The sequence below is a fragment of the Entelurus aequoreus genome, linkage group LG09, assembly GCF_033978785.1.
Source record: "Entelurus aequoreus isolate RoL-2023_Sb linkage group LG09, RoL_Eaeq_v1.1, whole genome shotgun sequence".
NCBI classification, from domain to species: Eukaryota; Metazoa; Chordata; class Actinopteri; order Syngnathiformes; family Syngnathidae; genus Entelurus; species Entelurus aequoreus.
Genome location: NC_084739.1, coordinates 36053631 through 36076651, shown reverse-complemented (window position 1 = coordinate 36076651; position 23021 = coordinate 36053631). Strand labels below are relative to the sequence as shown.

General features: G+C 39.5%; 1 protein-coding gene across 6 annotated transcripts in view; it reads left to right on the top strand.

Annotated features, from left to right (window-relative positions):
- The window catches only part of ikzf1 (IKAROS family zinc finger 1 (Ikaros)), a 36784-nt gene extending 17483 nt beyond the window's left edge, over positions 1-19301 (top strand). The window contains exons 4-8 of one of the 6 annotated variants that reach the window (XM_062057694.1): positions 2432-2704; positions 6150-6317; positions 12351-12476; positions 12805-12939; positions 18544-19301. In XM_062057694.1, the coding sequence (XP_061913678.1) occupies positions 2432-2704; positions 6150-6317; positions 12351-12476; positions 12805-12939; positions 18544-19250 (1409 nt within the window). In that variant the 3' untranslated portion in view covers positions 19251-19301. The remainder of the gene's footprint in view (positions 1-2431; positions 2705-6149; positions 6318-12350; positions 12477-12804; positions 12940-18543) is intronic. The other 5 variants (XM_062057695.1, XM_062057698.1, XM_062057697.1 and 2 more) reach the window with 5 other exon arrangements.
- Positions 19302-23021: the final 3720 nt, after the last annotated feature.

Here is a 23021-nt window from a genome sequence, read left to right as displayed (position 1 = left end):
GCCGAATAACTCCACGAATGGCGTTGTCACTGACTACTGCGGTCCCAGTGAGCACCTGGAGTCGCTGTGTCGAAGTCCGGCTGAATACTTCATATTTCTCTCTAAATAGGTTTAAAAGAATCCATCCACTTTTTCTAGCTTCCCGTACCAAAATGAAGTTTGCAAAAATGAATGAACAGCATCAAACTGCATTCTAGTTTAAAGACAACAGATGAGTAAAAACACTGTAAGATAGTTCCACTAAGCAGCGTTCTTCAGTTTACAGAAGCCCCACAAAAGTCCATGCAAGTTGAAAGTTTATTTTCTTTTTCTTTCTCTCCGTTGTCAAGTATGTTGTAGTTGAAATACACAAGAAATAAGAAATAAAGAAGTTGTCCGCGCATACTGTAATGGCGGATGAAATTTTGTATACCCAAAGTTTTAGAAACGCCCCACTTGTGTTTAACCGATCAGTGTACGACAGCACAGCCCGACCCTCTAAGTATCCTGGGAAACTTCTGTAAGTCCCACCCTGCTACTAGGAAATAAAAAATACTTCCAGTTGAACTAAATTTACCCAGGTTGTTTTTGGGAGAAACACATGGGTACTTTGATAACCCGGGTAGATGGGAAAGTTCCTGTTAAAGTTTCTGCGATGGAAAAAGGCCTAAGGTTAGTATTTTCTTGAATTTTAGTGTAATTTATCAAAGTAGAATATACACTTGGCTACTAAGATCTAACAGCTACACAGCTGTCTGATTACAAGAACATTTGAAAGAGCTACACAACAGCTAAGCACACAATAGCACACAAGCTAGACATATATAATAAGTGTCCTTAATTGAACACCATTGCAGTCCAAAACACAATTTTTTTCAATGTATACAAATATCAAATAATTATCGTTGCATTTAACCTATAGGTAAAAGTCACCAAGGCAGAAGCCTATTAGAAAATATCCAGTAACAAAAGTGTCCTCATCATTCTACTTACTGCTTCAAGAGCTTAACTTGATAAATATTGTGGCCTCTAGGTGTCGCCAAAAAACAATTACCACTCCACTTCAACTTAAAAATAGCATAAGTCCATTCCAATGGTTAATAATAAATACGTGTTTTTAACGAGTTCTATTTTTTGCTTAGACTTAGACTTAGACAATTTTTATATGATCCGTATGGGAAATTGTTTGATCACAATAGCTCAGTTACGAGAAGAACGCATACAAAGACCACTCTAATAAAAAAGCAATAGAAAAGAAGGGAAAATGAAATAGAATGACATTGAATAAACAATACCAACGATACAAAAGCTATAGAGTATGGTTAAAAAAATACATAGAATGGGTAGACAATAGAATAAAATAAATTAAAGATTTTCATATAGTTACAAATAGGCAAATGAATATGATTACAAATAGAAATAAAATGAAAGTAAATACCACCTAAATTTACACTGTATACAAAGAAAGGTGTGATAACGTTTAGCAAGTAGTAGCATCAATAAGTGCTTTGAATGAGTCATTTTACTTCATCAAGACTTTTCTAACATTCCACACTACAAAATAAAATTATGTATAATTCGTGCTGATATCATATTGAATCAATATTAGTATCCGAAGTGATAAATGATAGTATATGGTAGCAATATACACAGGACACAATGAAAGGACAGACTACATTTGGGGAACTGTACCAGACAACTTTATGTACGATCTCATGGTCAGACCACCAATGATTAAGTGACCAAGATGTTGGTTCACAGCTCACAATTTATCCAGGCAGAAAACAAAAACAGGTGGCTGATAATGTTGGCTTAAGGCCAACAATTAATGGAACTTGTGTAAGAGGTAAGAACATAGTTGGTAGAGTGGCTGTGCCAGCAATCGGAGTGTTGCTGGTTACTGGGGTTCAATTCCCACCTTCTACCTTCCTAGTCACGTCCGTTGTGTCCTTGGGCAAGACACTTCACCCTTTGCCTCTGATGGCTGCTGGTTAGCGCCTTGCATGGCAGCTCCCGCCATCAGTGTGTGAATGTGTGTGTGAATGGGTAAATGTGGAAATACTGTCAAAGCGCTTTGAGTACCTTGAAGGTAGAAAAGCGCTATACAAGTATAACCCATTTATCATTTATATTTATTTATAAGGGCAGATATGTGTGAGCTATATGTCACACACTATTTTGATTATATTGGTACTAAATTCATTGGAATGGTAGGTTGATAAGAGATTTCAGTCTAAGTGTGCGTAATAAGACAGACGAGACATGAATGAGTTTTTAAAAAATTCTACTTCAATTACCTCAGACAAGGTAAAGGTTGAAGTTATTGTCGGCTTTATCTTATTAGTGACGTACCATTAGACTACCTTCACTCCTTTTATATATTACATCATCACAGAATCTTGCTCTTCTTCTAAATCGTGGCCCTCCCCCTCCCCCTTGCCCTCTTTTCCAGCCTGTAACATTAAAGTTGAGGCTCGCAGTGATGAGGAGAATGGGCTGTCCTGTGACATGAATGGCGTGGAGGAGGAGGAAGAGTGCGCGGAAGACTTGCGCGTGATCGATGCCTCGGGGGCCAAGGTGAACGGCTCGCAGCCGAGTCCCGAAGCCAAGGTCTTCTCGTCGGCCGGCGGCATCCGTCTGCCCAACGGGAAGCTCAAGTGCGATATCTGTGGGATAGTTTGTATTGGCCCCAATGTGTTGATGGTGCACAAGCGAAGCCACACTGGTAAGCCACTTGCAATACATCACGCCCTCCATTTGCACCCATGTTCAATGTCAGCACTATGTGTGTGTGAGGATTGATGAGGGGCAGCAAAGTGGTTTAGAATAGGGGCTCTTAACCTTTTTGACCTCAGGGCCCAACTTTTCCACTACATTAACGCCTGGCCCACTCCAATATTAACACTAAGTTAGTGATCTTACTCCTGATTTTACTTGATTTCAATAATTATATCTAACCTACTTACAGTTTAACAGCATGAACCTTGTCAAATGATATGAAAGCATGTGCTGATCACATAGATTATTATCAAGGCTTAGGTACGGCTGATCACAAAAGTAAATACTAATCAAACATATTGGGACTCATAAAAACGGTTGAAAAATACATTTACATACAATTATGCAGTGCTAAAATAGATACATTCTAACTAACGTTATATAAATAATAATAATATCTACAGTCGCGATCAAAAGTTTACATACACTTGTAAAGAACATAATATTATGGGTGTCTTGAGTTTCCAATCATTTCTACAACCCATTCATGAAGTTTGGTTCTTTTATGAATTTATTATGGGTCTACTGAAAATGTGACCAAATCTGCTGGGTCAAAAGTATACATACAGCAATGTTAATATTTGGTTACATGTCCCTTGGCAAGTTTCACTGCAATAAGGCGCTTTTGGTAGCCATCCACAAGCTTCTGGCAAGCTTCTGGTTGAATTTTTGACCACTCCTCTTGACAAAATTGGTGCAGTTCAGCTAAATTAGTCGGTTTTCTGACATGGACTTGTTTCTTCAGCATTGTCCACATGTTTAAATTAGGACTTTGGGAAGGCCATTCTAAAACCTTAATTCTAGCCTGATTTAGCCATTCCTTTACCACTTTTGACTTCTGTTTGGGGTCATTGTCCTGTTGGAACACCCAACTGTGCCCAAGACTCAACCTCCGGGCTGATGATTTTAGGTTGTCCTGAAGAATTTGGAGGTAAACCTCCTTTTTCATTGTCCCATTTAAAGCACCAGTTCCATTGGCAGCAAAACAGGCCCACAGCATAATACTACCACCACCATGCTTGATGGTGGGCGTGGTGTGGTGGGCGTGGTGTTCCTGGGATTAAAAGCCTCACCTTTTCTCCTCCAAACATATTGCTGGGTATTGTGGCAAAACAGCTCAATTTTTGTTTCATTCTACATCACATGGACAAAGATAAGACCTTCTGGAGGAAAGTTCTGTGGTCAGATGAAACAAAATTTGAGCTTTTTGGCCACAATACCCAGCAATATGTTTGGAGGAGAAAAGGTGAGGCCTTAAATCCCAGGAACACCATTCCGACCGTCAAGCGTGGTGGCGGTAGTATTATGCTCTGGGCCTGTTTTGCTGCCAATGGAACTGGTGCTTTAAATGGGACAATGAAAAGGAGGATTACCACCAAATTCTTCAGGACAACCTAAAATCATCAGCCCAAAGGGTGGGTCTTGGGCGCAGTTGGGTGTTCCAGCAAGACAATGACCCCAAACACACGTCAAAAGTGGTAAAGGAATGGCTAAATCAGGGTAGAATTAAGGTTTTAGAATTACCTTCCCAAAGTCCTGACTTAAACATGTGGACAATGCTGAAGAAACAAGTCCATGTCAGAAAACCAACACATTTAGCTGAACTGCACCAATTTTGTCAAGAGGAGTGGTCAAAAATTCAATCAGAAGCTTGCCAGAAGCTTGTGGATGGCAACCAAAAGTGCCTTATTGCAGTGAAACTTGCCAAGGGACATGTAACCAAATGTTAACATTGCTGTATGTATACTTTTGACCCAGCAGATTTGGTCACATTTTCAGTAGACCCATAATAAATTCATAAAAGAACCAAACTTCATGAATGTTTTTTGTGACCAACAAGTATGTGGTCCAATCGCTCTATCACAAAAAAATAAGAGTTGTAGAAAGTATTGGAAACTCAAGACAGCCATGACATTATGTTCTTTACAAGTGTATGTCAACTTTTGATCGCAACTGTATGTTGCGTAAATAAACTGTCAACAAAATGAACGTACAAAAGTTCAATACACATTCACCACTTTAGTCATAATTTTTGCGCTTAACAAACTTCTCTGTGACTTCAGTTTCGTATTTCTTCTGTTGTTTGAAAATGTCATTACTGCCACAAGTGTTGGAAAAGCGTATTACAACTGAGTACCGCTGCGGCCCATACGGACCACAGCTGAGAAACAGATATTTTTTGGCAGCCCTCTTAGGTGCGCTCGCGGCCCATCAATGCGCCCCCGCCCTACAGTTAAAAAACACTGATTTAGAAGATGGAGCAAAATTCTTACTTTTTGGCATAACTTGTTGCTGTCTGCGCTTCCTTACAAACAACAGTGATAGTCAATATACTTGTTGCTGCTGTTGACTGTATATGCGTTCAGACCTATCATGTATGAAATACACAATTAGCATGCTCATCACAAAAGTGGCAATAAAACAGTAACGTATCACCTTATTGAGCAATCAAGCAGCAAACATTATATCCAAAAAAAAAGTGCCTATTTGAGAAACTCGGGCTCCCCATGCATCAATTAGGATCTCAATGCAGTCACAAATACCTGGCTATTAAAAGTTTTTCAAAAATGGTGAATTAGATATTCTATCATAATGAACCCAAACCAGTGGTGGGGAACATTTTTGAAAAAGGCACTTAACTGTCAAGCTGTAGAAACTAATGACACTCAAAATGGAATAAAGGAACAGTAGACTGATGTAAATGCAAAAGAAAGTACAATAACAGATATAATGAAGTGCCTCCTATTTGAATAGATAATATTCTGTGGCTCCTGAAATGCATTTTTAATGAATTTCCCCTTTTATATATTTTTGCTGCTTCACTGGTGACTCTTATTTTATTGAGAGGGAGACTTTTTTTAAAAAGCCATATTAAAAGGTTCTCACAGAATGCCACAACACTCGAAGAGGCTGGATATTGGTTTATTCCAGGAGCGCTGATCAGGAAGACTGGCTCTCAACACAAAGTGTTTCCTTCACTTTATTCAAATGAGGCTGAATTTGCATTGTGATGTGCTGCTCTTATTTTAGCGACGAAGAAGAGGAAAAAATGAGATTTTCAGATCAAATTGACCCAGGCAATGGTGCATTACGGAACTGGCAGGCTGAGTCTGAAAGGCTCTTGTTCGATCAGAGCAGCAGGAGTTGATGGGGCAGGGGGAGCATGGAGAGATGGAGCGTCACTGTGGAACTCCCCCCCCCCCACTCATTTTACCCTGGAGTCTCTCCATCGTCTCACTCCTTCTGGTTCCCCCAGATGTTTGTAACACAGTGACCCCATTTTCCCACTGGAGTCCCCTGCTCTTTAATGAAATGTTGATTGAGTGCTTGTAAAAATTAATTTCATCATCCACTTTGTAGTAATTTTTTGTGTGATGTGTTTTTGTTCACAGGAGAACGTCCTTTCCAGTGCAGCCAGTGTGGGGCTTCTTTCACCCAGAAAGGCAACCTGCTGCGTCACATCAAGCTCCACTCCGGAGAGAAACCCTTCAAGTGTCACCTTTGCAGCTACGCCTGTCGCAGGAGGGATGCACTCACCGGGCACTTACGCACACACTCTGGTGAGTACTAGCACATCCAAGAAAGAATGAGGTTAGTTCAAATTAGACTTGTGCCGATCGATCGGCCACTGATCGCTATTGGACCAGTTTTTTTTTTTATTGCCATTGCCATTTGAGGCCGATCACAAACGTTCAGGCTGAGACTGTATTTACTTTTAGTCCCCCGGCTGAGAAGCGGCTCGGAGGTAATAATGTATCTCCATACAAAGTGTGGAGCCACTCTCCTAAGCTAATAATAATCACCTCCATTATGACAAATAAACTGAAAAACCCTAAGTATCATTATCAAGCATTATTATCACTGGAGGACAAGGCTAAACAAGGCACACACCGAAAGCAAGCCACGATTAGGAATGCTAATAGCTAAGCTAACTACTAAGCTAGCTTTAAAGGCCTACTGAAATGATTTTTTTTTATTTAAACGGGAATAGCAGATCCATTCTATGTGTCATACTTGATCATTTCGCGATATTGCCATATTTTTGCTGAAAGGATTTAGTAGAGAAAATCGACGATAAAGTTCGCAACTTTTGCTCGCTGATAAAAAAAAGCCTTGCCTGTACCGGAAGTAGCGTGACGTCACAGGAGCTAGTATTCCTCACAATTCCCCGTTGTTTACAATGGAGCGAGAGATTCGGAGCGACAAAGCGACGATTACCCCATTAATTTGAGCGAGGATGAAAGATTCGTAGATGAGGAACATTACAGTGAAGGACTAGAGAGGCAGTGATGGACGTATCTTTTTTCGCTCTGACCGTAACTTAGGTACAAGCTGGCTCATTGGATTCCACACTCTCTCCTTTTTCTATTGTGGATCACGGATTTGTATTTTAAACCACCTCGGATACTATATCCTCTTGAAAATGAGAGTCGAGCACGCGAAATGGACATTTAAAGTGACTTTTATCTCCACGACAATACATCGGTGACACACTTAGCTACTGAGCTAACGTGATAGCATCGTTCTCAAATGAAGATAGAAACAAAAGAAATAAACCCCTGACTGGAAGGATAGACAGAAGATCAACAATACTATTAAACCATGTACATGTAACTACACGGTTAAAAATTCTCAGCCTGGTAAGGCTTAACAATGCTGTTGCTAACGACGCTAAGGCTAATTTAGCAACTTAGCAACCGGACCTCACAGAACTATGATAAAAACATTAGCGCTCCACCTACGCCAGCCAGCCCTCATCTTCCCATCAACAGCCGTGCTCACCTGCGTTCCAGCGATCGACGGCACGACGAAGGACTTCATCCGTGGGTTTGGCGGCAAGCATCGGCTAGGCGTAGTAAGTAGTCCTTGTTGTGTTGCTGTAAGTATTGTACTTAGCCGCTAATACACCGATCGATCCCACCTACAACGTTCTTCTTTGCAGCCTCCATTGTTCATTAAACAAATTGCAAAAGATTCACCAACACAGATGTCCAGAATACTGTGGAATTTTGTCAAAGAAAACAAGAGGTTTTTGTATCGGGTCGATGGGGTACAACCACTTCCGTGGATTTTGTGACGTCACGCGCATAAATCATATCCAAAGGAGTTTTTCAACCGGAAGTGTGGCGGGAATTTTAAAATTGCACTTTATAAGTTAACCCGGCCGTATTGGCATGTGTTTCAATGTTAAGATTTCATCATTGATATATAAACTATCAGACTGCGTGGTCGGTAGTAGTGGGTTTCAGTAGGCCTTTAAACAACATCAATAAATAACTGCTTAGTAAGTTTTAAAAAGTGTAGCTTGAACTGCATTACAGCAAAAAGTAAGCAGTTATTTTAACAAGTAGATTAATGTGAGTCAGCAGGGGTGTCAAACTTGTTTTCATTCGCAGTTATGGCTGCCTTCAGAGGGCCGCCTGTAACTATTAATATTCATGAGCATAAATGTATAATCGCCTCATTGTTACCTTATACCTTATATTATTACACAATTGCTTAGGCGTTTGCTTATTAACGATTTCTTAAAAATCATAAGTCAAGGTGACAAACTGATACTAAGCAGTGGCGGGCCGTGCGTTTCCCACCTAGGCCTCCAGTGATGTCCGACTTCAATGATTACCTCTCAATATACCGTAATTTATGTCACCACATGACCATTGCTGGAGAAATACTATACAGCAACATATTTATGCACTACTGTGTATTGAACGTATTGAATCACCTCAACAGTGTACAAAACGGGCTATTTTCTGGCGCATTTAAAAATTAAAATAAACGCATCAGCAATTAAAAGATATCTTATGTGGTACTGTCAATATCACAAAAAAGGGGCGGCGTGGCGTAGTGGGTAGAGCGGCCTTGCCAGAAACCTGAGGGTTGCAGGTTCGCTCCCCGCCTCTTACCATCCAAAAAATCGCTGCCGTTGTGTCCTTGGGCAGGACACTTCACCCTTGCCCCCGGTGCCGCTCACACCGGAGAATGAATGATGAATGAATGAGTTGTAAAAATGAATGATGGGTTCTCACTTCTCTGTGAAGCGCTTTGAGTGTCTAGAAAAGCGCTATATAAATCTAATCCATTATTATTATTAATATTAAAATAGTAACAAACATTAAACTTGAAAAAATAAAGAAATAAAGTATTTGAACTCACAATTTGTAGCAGCCATTCAACGCCGTATAAGCCAGTAGTACCGCTCGTAGTCGGTTGATTCGAGTGGAAGTGGTGGGCATTTCCTCATTTCATCGCCGGGACAGCTGAGCTAGTTTCTAGTGTTGGCCGACATCGTCTCACTAGATGTAGTTTCTCTTTAAACATCCTTCTTGAAATTGGCCTTTCACATTTATATCTGCCACCTAATCAATGTTTTGTTCTCCTTCTTTGTGGGTTAAAAAGGTGAGTATTGGTCATTTCTCTGCTAGTCCGGTATGGCTACGGTGCAACACTTCCTGCTTCAGTAAATTGAAATTGCGACTTGTGATTGGATACTCACTTTGGAATGATAAGTGAGTATCTACTCACAGTCTCGTTAACATCAGGCTAACTAGATAGGCTACTGTCAACAACTTGTGATCTGATTGGCTATCGCAACTGTCTATCAACTGTATGTGTTCTGTTTGTTTACACTATGTTGATTCAGAAGGCTCCGGCTAAATTCATAAAGCTCTGGCAACAAGCCAGCCGACTTCTGATTGGATAAAAGCTCTAATGTAAAAACAAGCAACACTGGAACCTGACATGAAGTGAATATAAAGAATACTTTTATATATCTATGGAAAGTAAATTAAAAATAAAATTAACTTTGATTAATTTATTATTATCGGATGAATTCAATAATTAAATGAATCAACATGAACAGCGGATTAATTTAATAATTCATTAATTTAATAATTAAATTAATCTGCTAACGGTCCCGGGTGTGACTCTGCTGATCAGCATAGCACCACCGTGGCTCAAACCAGTGAGTATCCAATTACAGGATGCGTAAATGTCATGTTCAATGTGAGGCCATCTAGAAGGCCTTACTGACAACAACTCGTGATCTGATTGGCTATCGCAATTATCTATCACCTGTATGTGCCCGTTCATTTACAGCGCATAGACGCCTGCATTGTTGGTTCTGAAGGCCCCGGGCAGATTTGGTACAGCATGGCAACATAAGCTAGCTGAATTCTGATGGGATAAAAACTCTTACCTAAAAACAACAGCACTGGAAGGAGCATAATATGACATGAAGAGAATATGAATAATTTTACATATTTAGGGAAAGTAAATAAAAAATTACTTTTGTCTTTAATTATGATCATGATTTCTGGTTATGTTAGGCCAGCAGAGAAGGCCTTGCTGGCCCTGAAGGCCCACCACCGTATCTAAGTATTTATTTTTCATAACCAAAACCATGTTTGGAATATCCTGTTTCAGATCAGATAATATCAATGTTTAGAAGATATGCAATTGCGTGTGTTACATTTTTGTCTGTCATAATTGAAAGAACAAATACATTTAACAAGAAAGAATGACGTGCTTTATTTACACACATTATTTCTAGGCTTTCATGGGCCACTTGTGCAGGCCAGATTTGGCCCCAAGGCCAAGAGTTTGACCCCTGTGGTATAGAGAGAGGATAATATAACAACAACCGTTGGTCTGTCAGCATTGTCATAGTCAGTACACAACATTTAAGAGGAGGGTGGCTCATACCATAAATTAGGTCAATACTAGAGTAATTAGGGTTCTCGGGGTCTTGTTCACGAGTGAGGGAAGAATAGCATGCAAAACAAGCATACTTCTTTTGTTTGGGTTAAAATAAGATAAGCTATGAAACTAAACGTTACAAAAATGACATTTTTATTTTGTAAAAGTACAGTAGCTCTCAGAAGAACAAAGATTAGAGACCGCTGCTATACACAGATTAAATATTAATTAATTATTGCTGTGCGTATGGCCCGGGATCAGTGAGAGACCCCATTGTGCGCGAACAACCAAATGTAAAATGTCAATCAATGAATGAGATGGTGTGAAGTTTTACCCCAAATGTATTCCTAGCTGCTTCCTGCTCCATCACTGATAAGAATATAATGGCAACTGTCTTAATACTGTCCCTGTGGCGCACAGTGTTAGTGCTTTTCTGGAGAAGCTGTGGTACTTGGTTCAAATCCTGGTTGAGGTAAAACAGGAAGCTTTATAAGTTTATGTTTAATATTAAAATGGTTATTTTTCTGTAAAAAAAATATTATATTGAACAGTTTATTTTAATGAATTTGTTTAATACAAAATATGCATGACATTAAATTCAAGTTTAATTTAAAAAGTATACAAATTGTTCCACATGACTAAAAACACATGTTTAATGCTTGCTTCTTAGGACCCCAGTTTAGCCTGGCCGGCCCTGCATTCAGTATATATACAGTCGTGGTCAAAAGTTTACATACACTTGTAAAGAACATAATGTCATGGCTGTCATGAGTTTCCAATAATTTCTACAACTCTTATTTTTTTGTGATAGAGTGATTGGAGCACATACTTGTTTGTCACAAAAAAACATTCATGAAGTTTGGTTCTTTAATGAATTTATTATGAGTCTACTGAAAATGTGACCAAATCTGCTGGGTCAAAAGTATACATACAGCAATGTTAATATTTGGTTACATGTCCCTTGGCAAGTTTCACTGCAATAAAGCGCTTTTGGTAGCCATCCACAAGCTTCTGGCAAGCTTCCGGTTGAATTGTTGACCATTCCTCTTGACAAAATTGATGCAGTTCAGCTAAATTTGTTGGTTTTCTGACATGGACTTGTTTCTTCAGCATTGTCTACGCATTTCAGTAAGGACTTTGGGAAGGCCATTCTAAAACCTTAATTCTAGCCTGATTTAGCCATCCTTTACCACTTTTGACGTGTGTTTGGGGTCATAGTCCTGTTGGAACACCCAACTGCGCCCAAGATCCAACCTCTGGGCTGATGATTTTAGGTTGTCCTGAAGAATTTGGAGGTAATCCTCCTTTTTCATTGTCCCATTTACTCTCTGTAAAGCACCAGTTCCATTGGCCCAGAGCATAATACTACCACCACCATGCTTGACGGTAGGGTGGTGTTCCTGAGATCAAAGGCCATTTTGTTTCATCTGACATCACATGGACAAAGATAAGACCTTCTGGAGGAAAGTTCTGTGGTCAGATGAAACAAAAAGTAAGCTGTTTGGCCACAATACCCAGCAATATGTTTGGAGTAAAAAAGGTGAGGCCAAGTATCTGCTCCAATCACTCTATCACAAAAAAATAAGAGTTGTAAAAATTATTGGAAACTCAAGACAGCCATGACATTGTGTTTTTTACAAGTGTATGTAAACTTTTGACCACGACCGTAACTATTTTCTGTGTCGTTGTGTTGTAAGTATTTATTTTGGACATGTTTAATAAAAAACAAAAGAAGAGAAACCAACAAGAACAACTAAAAGAGTAATGGAAATAAAATAACAATCAAGTGATGTGTTTCAGTTTCAGTATGCTCAGTTACAATGTTTACAACACATGTTTATTGTTTCACATTCTAAGTCTGTGTTCAATGATGGAGTTTGTTTGTTGTTTTGTAGTTGGAAAACCACACAAATGTGCCTACTGTGGGCGGAGTTACAAGCAGCGCAGCTCACTGGAGGAGCACAAAGAGAGATGTCACAACTACCTCCAGTGCATGGGCCTGCAGAACAGCATCTACACAGGTTGGTGTCCATCCATGTTACTAACTGCAGCAATATGTTATTACTATTTCATATCTCATAGACACTAAACTGTGCATGTATCTTTCTCTTAGATTCAATGAATACACCATAAAACATGTGTAAATGTGAGCTTAAGCTGAGATAGATATGCTTTATCTGTGCAATAGTACAATGACATGTTTCAAAATAGTGCTCTCTTAGATTAAAAAAAAAAAAAAAATTACATTTTTGGGGAAAGTAAAAAAGTCCTCCTGCACAAGTGCGTCACTTGACTCCACTAAGTCCAAATACTTTGACTCTAAACCTCCTTCTCTGTCTTGCTTTCCAGTAGTAAAGGAAGAAAGCAGCCAGAATGAAGAGAGGGAAGACTTAAACCAGACGGGATCTGACAGAGCCTTGGTGCTAGACAGGCTAGCTAATAATGTAGCTAAGCGTAAGAGCACTATGCCACAGAAGTTTGTGGGTAAGGGCTGAAATCTGCTTGCTTTGTGTCTATACAAATCATAAATATACCAACAGATGTAACAATGCTGTGTCAGGAATCTTACAATGTTTTGCTACCACTTTAAAATAAGGTTCACGGTAGCCTTATATTTATTCACTAGAGGGAAAATAAGAGTGAGCGATCAGCTTTTTTTCCCCTTTGTAAGCTACATGTGATAAGAACTAATTATTACCCGATAATACAGTTTACCAGTTCAAATTTTGGACACATTTCTTTAAATTGCATGGTATTGCATTTGTTACTTTAAGGAGCATTACATAATTCCATACGTCCGAGGGGTCTGAAACTCAATTTACCTGGAGGTGAGGCTGGGCCACTTCAAAATATTTACTTGCTTGAACCTCATGATTAAATTCATCGACTGCTTCAACCAACAACTATAGTGACCTGAGCTACGGTCATCTTTAAGTCATGATAAATGTAAAAAAAATATATTTTTACAGTGTTGAGTTCATCAGGAAGATGATTCAAGACACTTAAGCTTAAAAGGCATAAGGAAGTCATATTGAGCTTGACAATAGGGCTGCAACTAACGATCAATTTGATAGTCGATTAGTCAACGATTATCTTAACGATTAGTCGACTAATCGAATAATAAAGCGTACACATGTTCAATGGCTCTAATTTTTCCATCACCTTCTAAATGCAGCCTAAGTTATTTTAGCCATGTGCTTACTAACAACAAAGATGACTAATTCATTCATAAATATGTATTTATACTATAACTGTGCTGCTCATTCAGCTGTTTACAAAAATTAAAATAACTAATAAAATGTTGTCCATTTAAAAGAAAGGAAAAGCAAAGTGATAAAAAAAACTGTAAACCTTGTTTATGTATTAAAAAAGAGTGACAATGGCAGCAATAAAAACAAACAAAACACAAAATCTAACTTCCTCAAAAAGAAAAGCATTTTGTGATGTTTGAAAAGCTGCACACTGGTACATTGATTATTGATTAATTTTTGGCAGTTTTAGCATTTTAATAAACTCAATGTGTAAAATTCTATATTTGATTAATTCTTAAAATGTTGGCTGTTTAATAGATTTTTTTCGGCATTGCAAATTTGAAAAGTCCTTGAATTGATGTAGACAAAGTCTAGCTGGCTGACATTGGCGAAAATGATTGTTAAAAGTTATTTTTCACACAATTTCGTCTCACTCTTGTCAGTTAGCTAGAAGCTAACTCTCTTACTGAGGCTGTGCTCACCTATCAGAGATGTGATGCCATAAAAACAAGGTCCACTTTTCAAAATGAGCAAGATACTCATGTTTAAATAAGATTAAGATGAGATATCCTCACGCTTCACATGTTGTCACTGGCGATGTTTTTGCGAGTGACCCACTTAAGACCGTCAAAACAAGAGTGATGACGTCACCACTATTGTGGACAAATATAATTGTCGCCGACAAATTTTATTGTCGACAATGTGGTCTAATCGTTGCAGTCCTACCTGACCATACATTAGATTTTTTTTTCATTTAAAACACCTCCTTGTGGTGCACATGTACTCTTTTAAATCCATGTGGATTTAAAAGAGTCCAAATTTTGTGTAGATTATGTTTTACAGACCATTTTAAAACTGACCGTCTCCTCACGATGGGTTGTTTTATGGGAGGTTTTATTTACGTGGCTCCACTTCGACTGCGTCTTCTCCCCGTTAGTCATGTTGTATTTTTTCAGGTTTTCCATAGCGAGTCTTCTGACAGATATAAATTTGAAATATACGCTAATTTGTATTGGAAATGGCTAAAGCGGAGCATGTAAAGTAGTCTACTTTACAGCAAGAGGATAGGAAATAAGAAGGAACTTTATGACTACACTACAGACTACAATGGCAGACTTGCGCAAAGCTCTTATTATCATATATGAATCAGAGTCGTGTATAGCCAACCCGGTTTCAGGCGATCTCCTCAGTGATTGGTCAAAAGGCAGTCACGTGACTACAGGGCATCATGATTGCTACTAACTTTGAGCTGATGCTTAGTGTGTGCGGCGCTTCCTCGTTAGTTTTTCAACATATAACAATGTCCTGTTGTGCAGCAATTGGATGCTTAACCCGCGAGAATTGTGGAAAGCTTTTTCATTGCTTTCCTCACAACCCGGAAATAAGACAAGTATGGGTAGTGTCTCATTCAGGAGGAAACACAAAGATGCTAAAACAAGTAATAATTGAATAAATTTATTTATTTAAAGGATGGCTTGACAAAAACAGACTATTTTTGAATCGCAGTAAAGCTAAATCAATGCAATTCAATAACAGTAGAAGGGAAAGTCAAACACTAACACAAATAGACGAACATTGAAAGAATAAAATAAACCAAATTTTGGGTGTAATAATAGATGAGAAAATGACCTGGAAATTTCATTAAAAAAATATGCAACACAAAGTGGCAAAAAATGAAACAAAAGATAAAGATCAGTTAGAATAATAATTTTGAGTGATACTTGCAGAGATTACAAATACATTGGAAGCAGCCACCACAGTTGACATACTTCACACAAAAGTCACAATTTCTTTGTGATTGTTGATCCAAAAGTAATGAACATTTTGGCAAAATGAGGCTAATAAGTAATTTTTTTGGTTGTTCTGTGTATTTTTTTACATTCATTGCGCCGTCCGGTGCGTTTTAGAGTGCCTGCTGGTTACTAAACACTGCAGGAATTTAGCAGCAGAGAGAGTCAAATACAGCTGCAAAATTATACTTTGACTAATTAAAAAGCATGTTTCTTTGTACGTTTATGAGCTAGTTTAGAACTTAGTATAGACGTATTATTTTGGTGTATTTAGCCAAAAAAACGACAGCAAATGTATTCATTCGGGCACAGCCTCACGTTTCCTTGGTTACTGTAATGGCACCTGCCATACTCTCTTTACACGCGACTCTGATATGGATAATCCCCTTAAGTCATCAATGGGAAAAAAACGTCACAAATGGGGAAAATTCCAAACAGATCGTTTGGAGGAAGTATGAAGGAAGTCAACATTGTTTTATAAAATCTTATACACATTTTCAAAACTTTCCAAATACAGAAAAACAGGTACTAAGAGGTAAGAAAAGTTAGTTTTGTATAGTAGGTTCCATTTAACAAACACATACTGATATTAAGGGAAATAGTTACGTTAGCTGCACGTTAATGCAAAACATATACTGTGTGCAAATATTTAACAAAAAGTGGTCTTATGTGTGTTTGTTGTGGTGTGACTTATTGTAGTTACACAGTGATCAGGGTTGCCCTGTCATTTACGCAGGTCGCGCATTGTTCTTAGGGCCCCGCAATCGGCGGGGGGCCCCCGTTTTCCATGAATGAGTGCATGTAAAATGTCAATTAAGGAATGACAGGACGCTTCATATGAAATGTTACCATATACCGAGCCGCTTCCTGCTCTCACAAGAATATAAAAGCACATTTGACAAGAAATGCTCATCCTTTTTGTTGGGCCGATAATCAGTCCGGTGTTGCCAACTTGTTGACTTTCTCGCTAAATCCGGTGACTTTCCAACTCCTCTTACAAACATTTTTTTCTCAAAACATGACTAGCGACAATTCTAACGACTTTTCCGGATGTTTTGGAGAAATTAAGGCATGAATCACTCAACAAATGCCCTTAATGAGCAACGGGTGTTGCCGTGAGCCCCTTCTCAGGGGCGTAGCCAGGTTGACAGTAGCCTCGTGCAGCAGTTCCAGCTGCCGTTAAAATAGAAAGCAGACCCACACCCCTCCGTGTTCAGACGGAATAGTGAAAATTAAATGTACAACACTGCCATTGTTTACGCTTTGATTCACAGCACGAGATGTAATCTGAATGGTTCTTCACTGTCACGCTAAAATAATTCACTGCGATGTCCCAATCCCATCGTTCATGTTAATGAGCCAGTCAATAGATTTGATTTGTCGTGAATGTCACAAACCTCCAGTCTTTTGATCAAATGTTATTCCCTAACCGTTAACAATGCTGAACGAAATTGTTTTAATTCAAAGATGCGATATATTTTGTGAATAATATATCACATTAACCATGTATATACGCAGACTAATCAAGGAATTTATTTTGAACATACAAGCTCCAAATACCATAACTGTGAATGGTTACCTGAAAGGTGGCGCAGGTTGTTATAAGGTCAGCGATCATGCATAAGTGCAAAGATTAGGGAGGAGACTCGGACTGGTGTGCTTACCTGTAAATTTAACTTCAAAATAAACCCTGATGGGACTTTAGATAAAACTTTTACCAAGTTTTGAGAAAATAAAACATTAAGGAAAAAAATCCTGGATGACATTCTGACTTGCATTTGTGTCCAAATATTGGATTATTTTTTTAAGTTAATTTAATTTATGCAAGCGAGTGATAACCTGCAATTAATCATGATTAATAAGGATGTTCTGATACAACTATTTCACTTCCATTACAATTTCAATATTGAAGCATTGACTATTGGCTGATATTGATATTAATCAATACCATATCCACACAAATCATAGTACATGTTTTTTATTTTGTAGTGTGGAATTTTAGAAAAGGCTTGATCAAGTGAAATTATTTGGAGAGCATTGATAGGTATGAATAACACTAACCATAAAATACATATATTGAATGATAATTAGTTTTTTTAGTGACACCTATTGGCCAAAATAGTTCATGAAGTTAATTTCATGACGCAGTAAGTTGAATGATGTGGACTCGTTAGTTACTGGATACTTTCTAATACACTTCTGCCTTGGAGATTTTGTATGTGTTTGTAATATGCAACTTAAATTATTTGATACTTGTTTACATTGACAAATGCCATATTTTACACTGCAATATTGTTAAACTAAGGACACGTATTATGTATGTCTAGCTTGTGTGCTATTGCGTGCTAAGCTCTTTTGTAGTTGCTAGCTCTTAGTAGTCTAACTTCACCTTTTGTAAATGTTTTCACTAAAATACAAGATTATACTGACCTTGTGTGCTTATTAGAGGACATTTAGATGTTAAAAGGCTGTCAGATTTGCACACGAAAACACGCAGCAGGACTGCTTTTATCAGAGTTTATATTGGAGATTTTAGATGCAAGCCAATATCATCCAATACATTTTTTTCTGATATCAGACCGATATCCAATCCAATATCAATATCGGACCGGGACACCTCTGATTCGTCCAAATATAAAAGTGTGATTAATCTGATTTCAAAAGTCAATTCTTGGACAGCACTAGAAAAAATGGTGTGGAAAAATATAAATGTTGCCCATAGGGCCGTAGTTTTACAACATGTCTGAAAAGGAGTAGGAAGAAAGTAAGATTATTTAGAGAAGATGTCTCCAAACTTTAGACTGGTACTTTCATTTTTGGTTCACTTGCAACTTTAGACAGATACTACTTTGAGATGGGATATTTTGGAAAAAGGATAGTTATAAAGTGTGATTTTTTTAAAGTTAATTGTCAGAATGAATTAATAACGAATACACATTTATAAGGTTACCTTACTGTATCCAATGTATGCTGATAAATAGAGTAGCTTGTGTAAGATTATGAACAACAAGAATGGATTCACAATACGTGCGTTTTGTCATCCTCAGGTGAGAAGCGACTGGCAGACCTTTCCTACGATGGCGCAGCAGAGCAGCTGATTCAGCCCCATGTCATCGACCAGGCCATCAACAGCGCCATCAGCTACCTGGGAGCAGAGTCTCTCCGCCCATTGGTCCAGCCCTCGCCGGCTTCCTCGTCTGACGTGGGCCTGGGACCCATGTACCCGCTGCACAAGTCCGCCCCAGAGGGCCACTCTGGGTCAGGTCACGGCCTGTCAGCCAAGGACAGTGCAGCTGAGAATCTGCTTCTGCTCTCCAAGTCCAAGTCCTCCAGCGAGAAAGACCGCTCTCCAAGCCAAAGCGGCCAAGACTCCACCGACACGGAGAGCAACAACGGGGAACGAGCGGGCGGGGCGGCGCCCGGCCTCATCTACCTGACCAACCATATCACCTCGGGATTGCGGAACGGCCCCCTGCCATTGGTGAAGGAGGAGCAGCAGCGGCAGTATGAGGCCATCCGGGCCAGCATGGAGATGGCCTCCGAGGGCTTCAAAGTGATGACGGCAGATGGAGAGCAGGTGAGGGCGTACAGGTGTGAACATTGCCGTGTTCTTTTCCTGGACCACGTCATGTACACCATTCACATGGGCTGCCACGGCTTCAGAGACCCCTTTGAGTGCAACCTCTGTGGCCATCGCAGTCAAGACCGGTACGAGTTCTCCTCTCACATAACTCGAGGCGAGCATCGCTACTGAGTACACCCACACACACACACACACACACACACACACACACACACACACACACACACACACACACACACACACAATATGTAAAATAAGGTGGGAAAGTGTGCTTTTATACAAAATGTGCATGTTTGTTGAACATAGAAGCAATCTTACTCTCATTCAAGTATGTCTTTAAAAAAACTAATGTTCAAGCGAAGACAAAATAGGTCTCTAAATAGCATCAAATTTCTAAATATTTGTGTTATAAATTGTGTATGTATGTATGTACAATACAGTTATTCTTTCTTTTTTTTTAAAAAGCAGGCAGCAACTTATATTTTCTTGTTTCAGATTGTATTTACATGTGTGTGTCCAATAAAATGTTGAGTAAATAAAATACAGTGAATCAAAAATGTCAGTTTAGATAACTCACACATCACTTTCACATTCCTTTTACAACCTGTGTTTTTATATTTGTACCAGCCATCCTCATATTTTTATTTATACAACACTTACCCTGCCGTCTCTTTTGTATTTATTACAGTGATTGGTGTTTGTAGAATAGTCAATAAAGGATGCCACTCCTCCTGTTCAACTTGTACTTTATTAAATGTCTTCTAGGTCAGTACAAAGCATAAAAAAATTGTTAAACTCATTCCTGTATGCAGAGAATTTATTACAAAGGGAGGGAGGTTTTAGGCTTGCAAAATATGAATAAAGAATATTTTCTATAAGTGGGAATAGTTCTGGATTTATTTGTTTTTCCGATAACTGTTTAATGATAAAGGACAAAATAAATGTCAGCAGTTTGCTACAAAATATTGACATTGTATTTCCATATGCTTAATAAGCTAGACTTCACTCTTCAAAGTTTATCAATCAATCAAAGTTTATTCATATACAGTAGCTCTTAATCATAAGTGTCTCAAAGGGCTGCAAAAGCCACAACAACATCCTCGGCTCAGATCCCACATCAGGGCAAGAAAAAACTCAACCCAATTGGAACAATGAGAAACCTTGTAGGGGACCACAAGGTTGTGGGGACCCCCCCTTGCAACGGATGTCGAGTGGATCTAGTTAATAATAATGTGAGAGTCCAGTTCATAGTGGGGACAGCAGGGGATCATCTTGAATGGAGACAAGTCAGCAGCGCAAAGACGTCCCCAACTGTTGCACAGAGGAGTGGTCCTCACTGGATCTGGACTTTGAACAGCTAGCGCGTCATCTGTGGTCACCTGATAACCTCTCCACGCAGGAGAGGGGGCAGAGTTGAAAAGAAAAGAGGCGGCAGATCAACTGGTATAAAAGGGGGGTCTATTTAAAGCAGGGGTCTCAAACTCAATTTACCTGGGGGCCACTGGATGCAGAAACTGGGTGAGGCTGCGCCGCAAGAAAAGTTTTCTTAAAAAAAAATCTAACATGCACTTTTTAATGAATTCACCTTCTTTGAATGGCTATCCCGCTCTAGCAACCATCTCACTCACCATGTAGCTAGCTTTGACTGCTGCATCGCTCTTTTCGCTTGCTTTCTTGACGAAATCTTGTTGCCTTAGTAGACTGGTTTTAAAATTTGCAACCCGGTTCACTCTCTCATCTCCCTGGTATTTTGCATACTCCTCAGCATGTCTAGTTGTATAATGACGTTTCAAATTGTATTCCTTGTGCACCGCAACTTTCTCTGTATCAACTACAGAAAAGAGCTATAAAGATTATTCATAAAGTAGATTACTTAGAACACACTAACATATTATTTATTAATTCGGGTTTATTGAAATTACAGGAGCTAGTAAAGTTACAGACATTATGTGTCATGTTTAAGGCTAAAAGTAAAGTGGAGTTAAAGTTAAAGTTAAAGTACCAATGATTGTCACACACACACTAAGTGTGGTGAAATTTGTCCTCTGCATTTGACCCATCCCCTTGTTCACCACCTGGGAGGTGAGAGGAGCAGTGGGCAGCAGTGGGCAGCAGTGGGCAGCAGTGGGCAGCAGTGGGCAGCAGCGGTGCCGCGCCCGGGAATCATTTATGGTGATTTAACCCCCAATTCCAACCCTTGATGCTGAGTGCCAAGCAGGTGGTAATGGGTCCCATTTTTATAGTCTTGGTATGACTCGGCCGGGGTTTGAACTCACAACCTACCAATCTCAGGGCGGACACTCTACCCACTAGGCCACTGAGTGGGTAGAGCTACGGTAGCACAATTAGCCCCGAACGGGCTAACATCACCACTAACGTGTTACACGTCTGATTTGCCCAGCGACTCTCTGTCGGAGTATCAGCGCTGGGGTCCAGAGCACCACACTTTTGTATTGTCGCTCGGTCCTTCTGCGGAGTGCTTTGGAAGCTACCGGACCGCTCGTCTTCCCCGCCCGGACTGTTTACAACAGGGGCGGGAGCGAGCAGGCGGGTGAGCGAGGGAGGCAGGGAGGGAGGGAGGAAGAGCGTGGCGGGTGTCGTGGAAAAGCGGCAAAATGTTTCTCTGCTTGCATCACGCAAGTGACGTCAATGCATACTTGCCAACCTTGAGAACTCCGAATTCGGGAAATGGGGGGGGGGGGAGGGGGGGTTTGTAGCCCGGAAGAGTTAGGGCTGCAAAGGATTCTGGGTATTTGTTCTGTTGTGTTTATGTTGTGTTTAGGTGAGGATGTTCTCCCGAAATGTGTTTGTCATTCTTGTTTGGTGTGCATATTTGTAACAGTGTTAAAGTTGTTGATACGACCACACTCAGTGTGACATGTATGGCTGTTGACCAAGTATGTCTTGCAATAACTTGCGTGTGACTGCAGAAGCCTCATACAACATGTGTCTGGGCCGGCACGCTGTTTGTATGGAGAAAAAGATGATGCGGTGACAGGTTCTAGAGGACACTAAAGGCAGTGCCATCACCGCACGCCCTCGACATTGTCGAGAGCCTTATACCACAACGTGATTGGTAGATTCTTTCAGCTCCGCACACAAGCTGTCGAGCGCCATTCATTTAAAACTTGCGGGCCGCACTAACATTAAACTTTCATATTAAAGTGGGGGCCGCAAAATAACGTCTCGCAAGCCGCAATTGGCCCGCGGGCCGCGTGTTTGAGACCCTTGATTTAAAGGCTAGAATATACAAATGAGTTTTAAGATGGGACTTAAATGCTTCTACTGAGGTAGCATCTCTAACTGTTACCGCGAGGGCATTCCAGAGTACTGGAGCCCGAATAGAAAACGCTCTATAGGCCACGCTGGACAATAACTAAAATTAACGCCATCTAAAAAAATTATGAAAATATTATACAATATATGTAAAAATAAAATCTAAATAATACGTTTATAAATTAATTAAAACATAACATTGAGAGAATAATAGTATAAATAAATGAGAAAATGCACAATAAGAAAAAAAAGAGTTTACCATGATCAGTAAAAAGGTCTATCTTTAACCATTTTTTTTCTAAAAAAATATCATTGTTCTCTGCAGTCCTGAGGGTCTTTGGCAGACTGTTCCACAGGTGAGGGCCATAGTGGCTAAATGCAGCTTCATCATGGGTCTTTATTCTAGTATTTGGTAAAGCTAAAAGGCCAGTGCCAGTGGACCTCTGGATTCGCGAGGGTTGATTCATTAATTTATTTAGTGATAGCTGGTTACGCGCCAAAACTGACATCCTCGTTATGAAAAAGTATGGTAAAATGATTGCGAGCCATTTTCTGCTCTTTCACAAATAAGAGAACAAAATAGCATAATTCAACGATTCTATGGTAAAAAAAATCCCTGGTGGTGTAATTGTATACCTGTATCGGCCTTTAGTTGCACAAACCAAC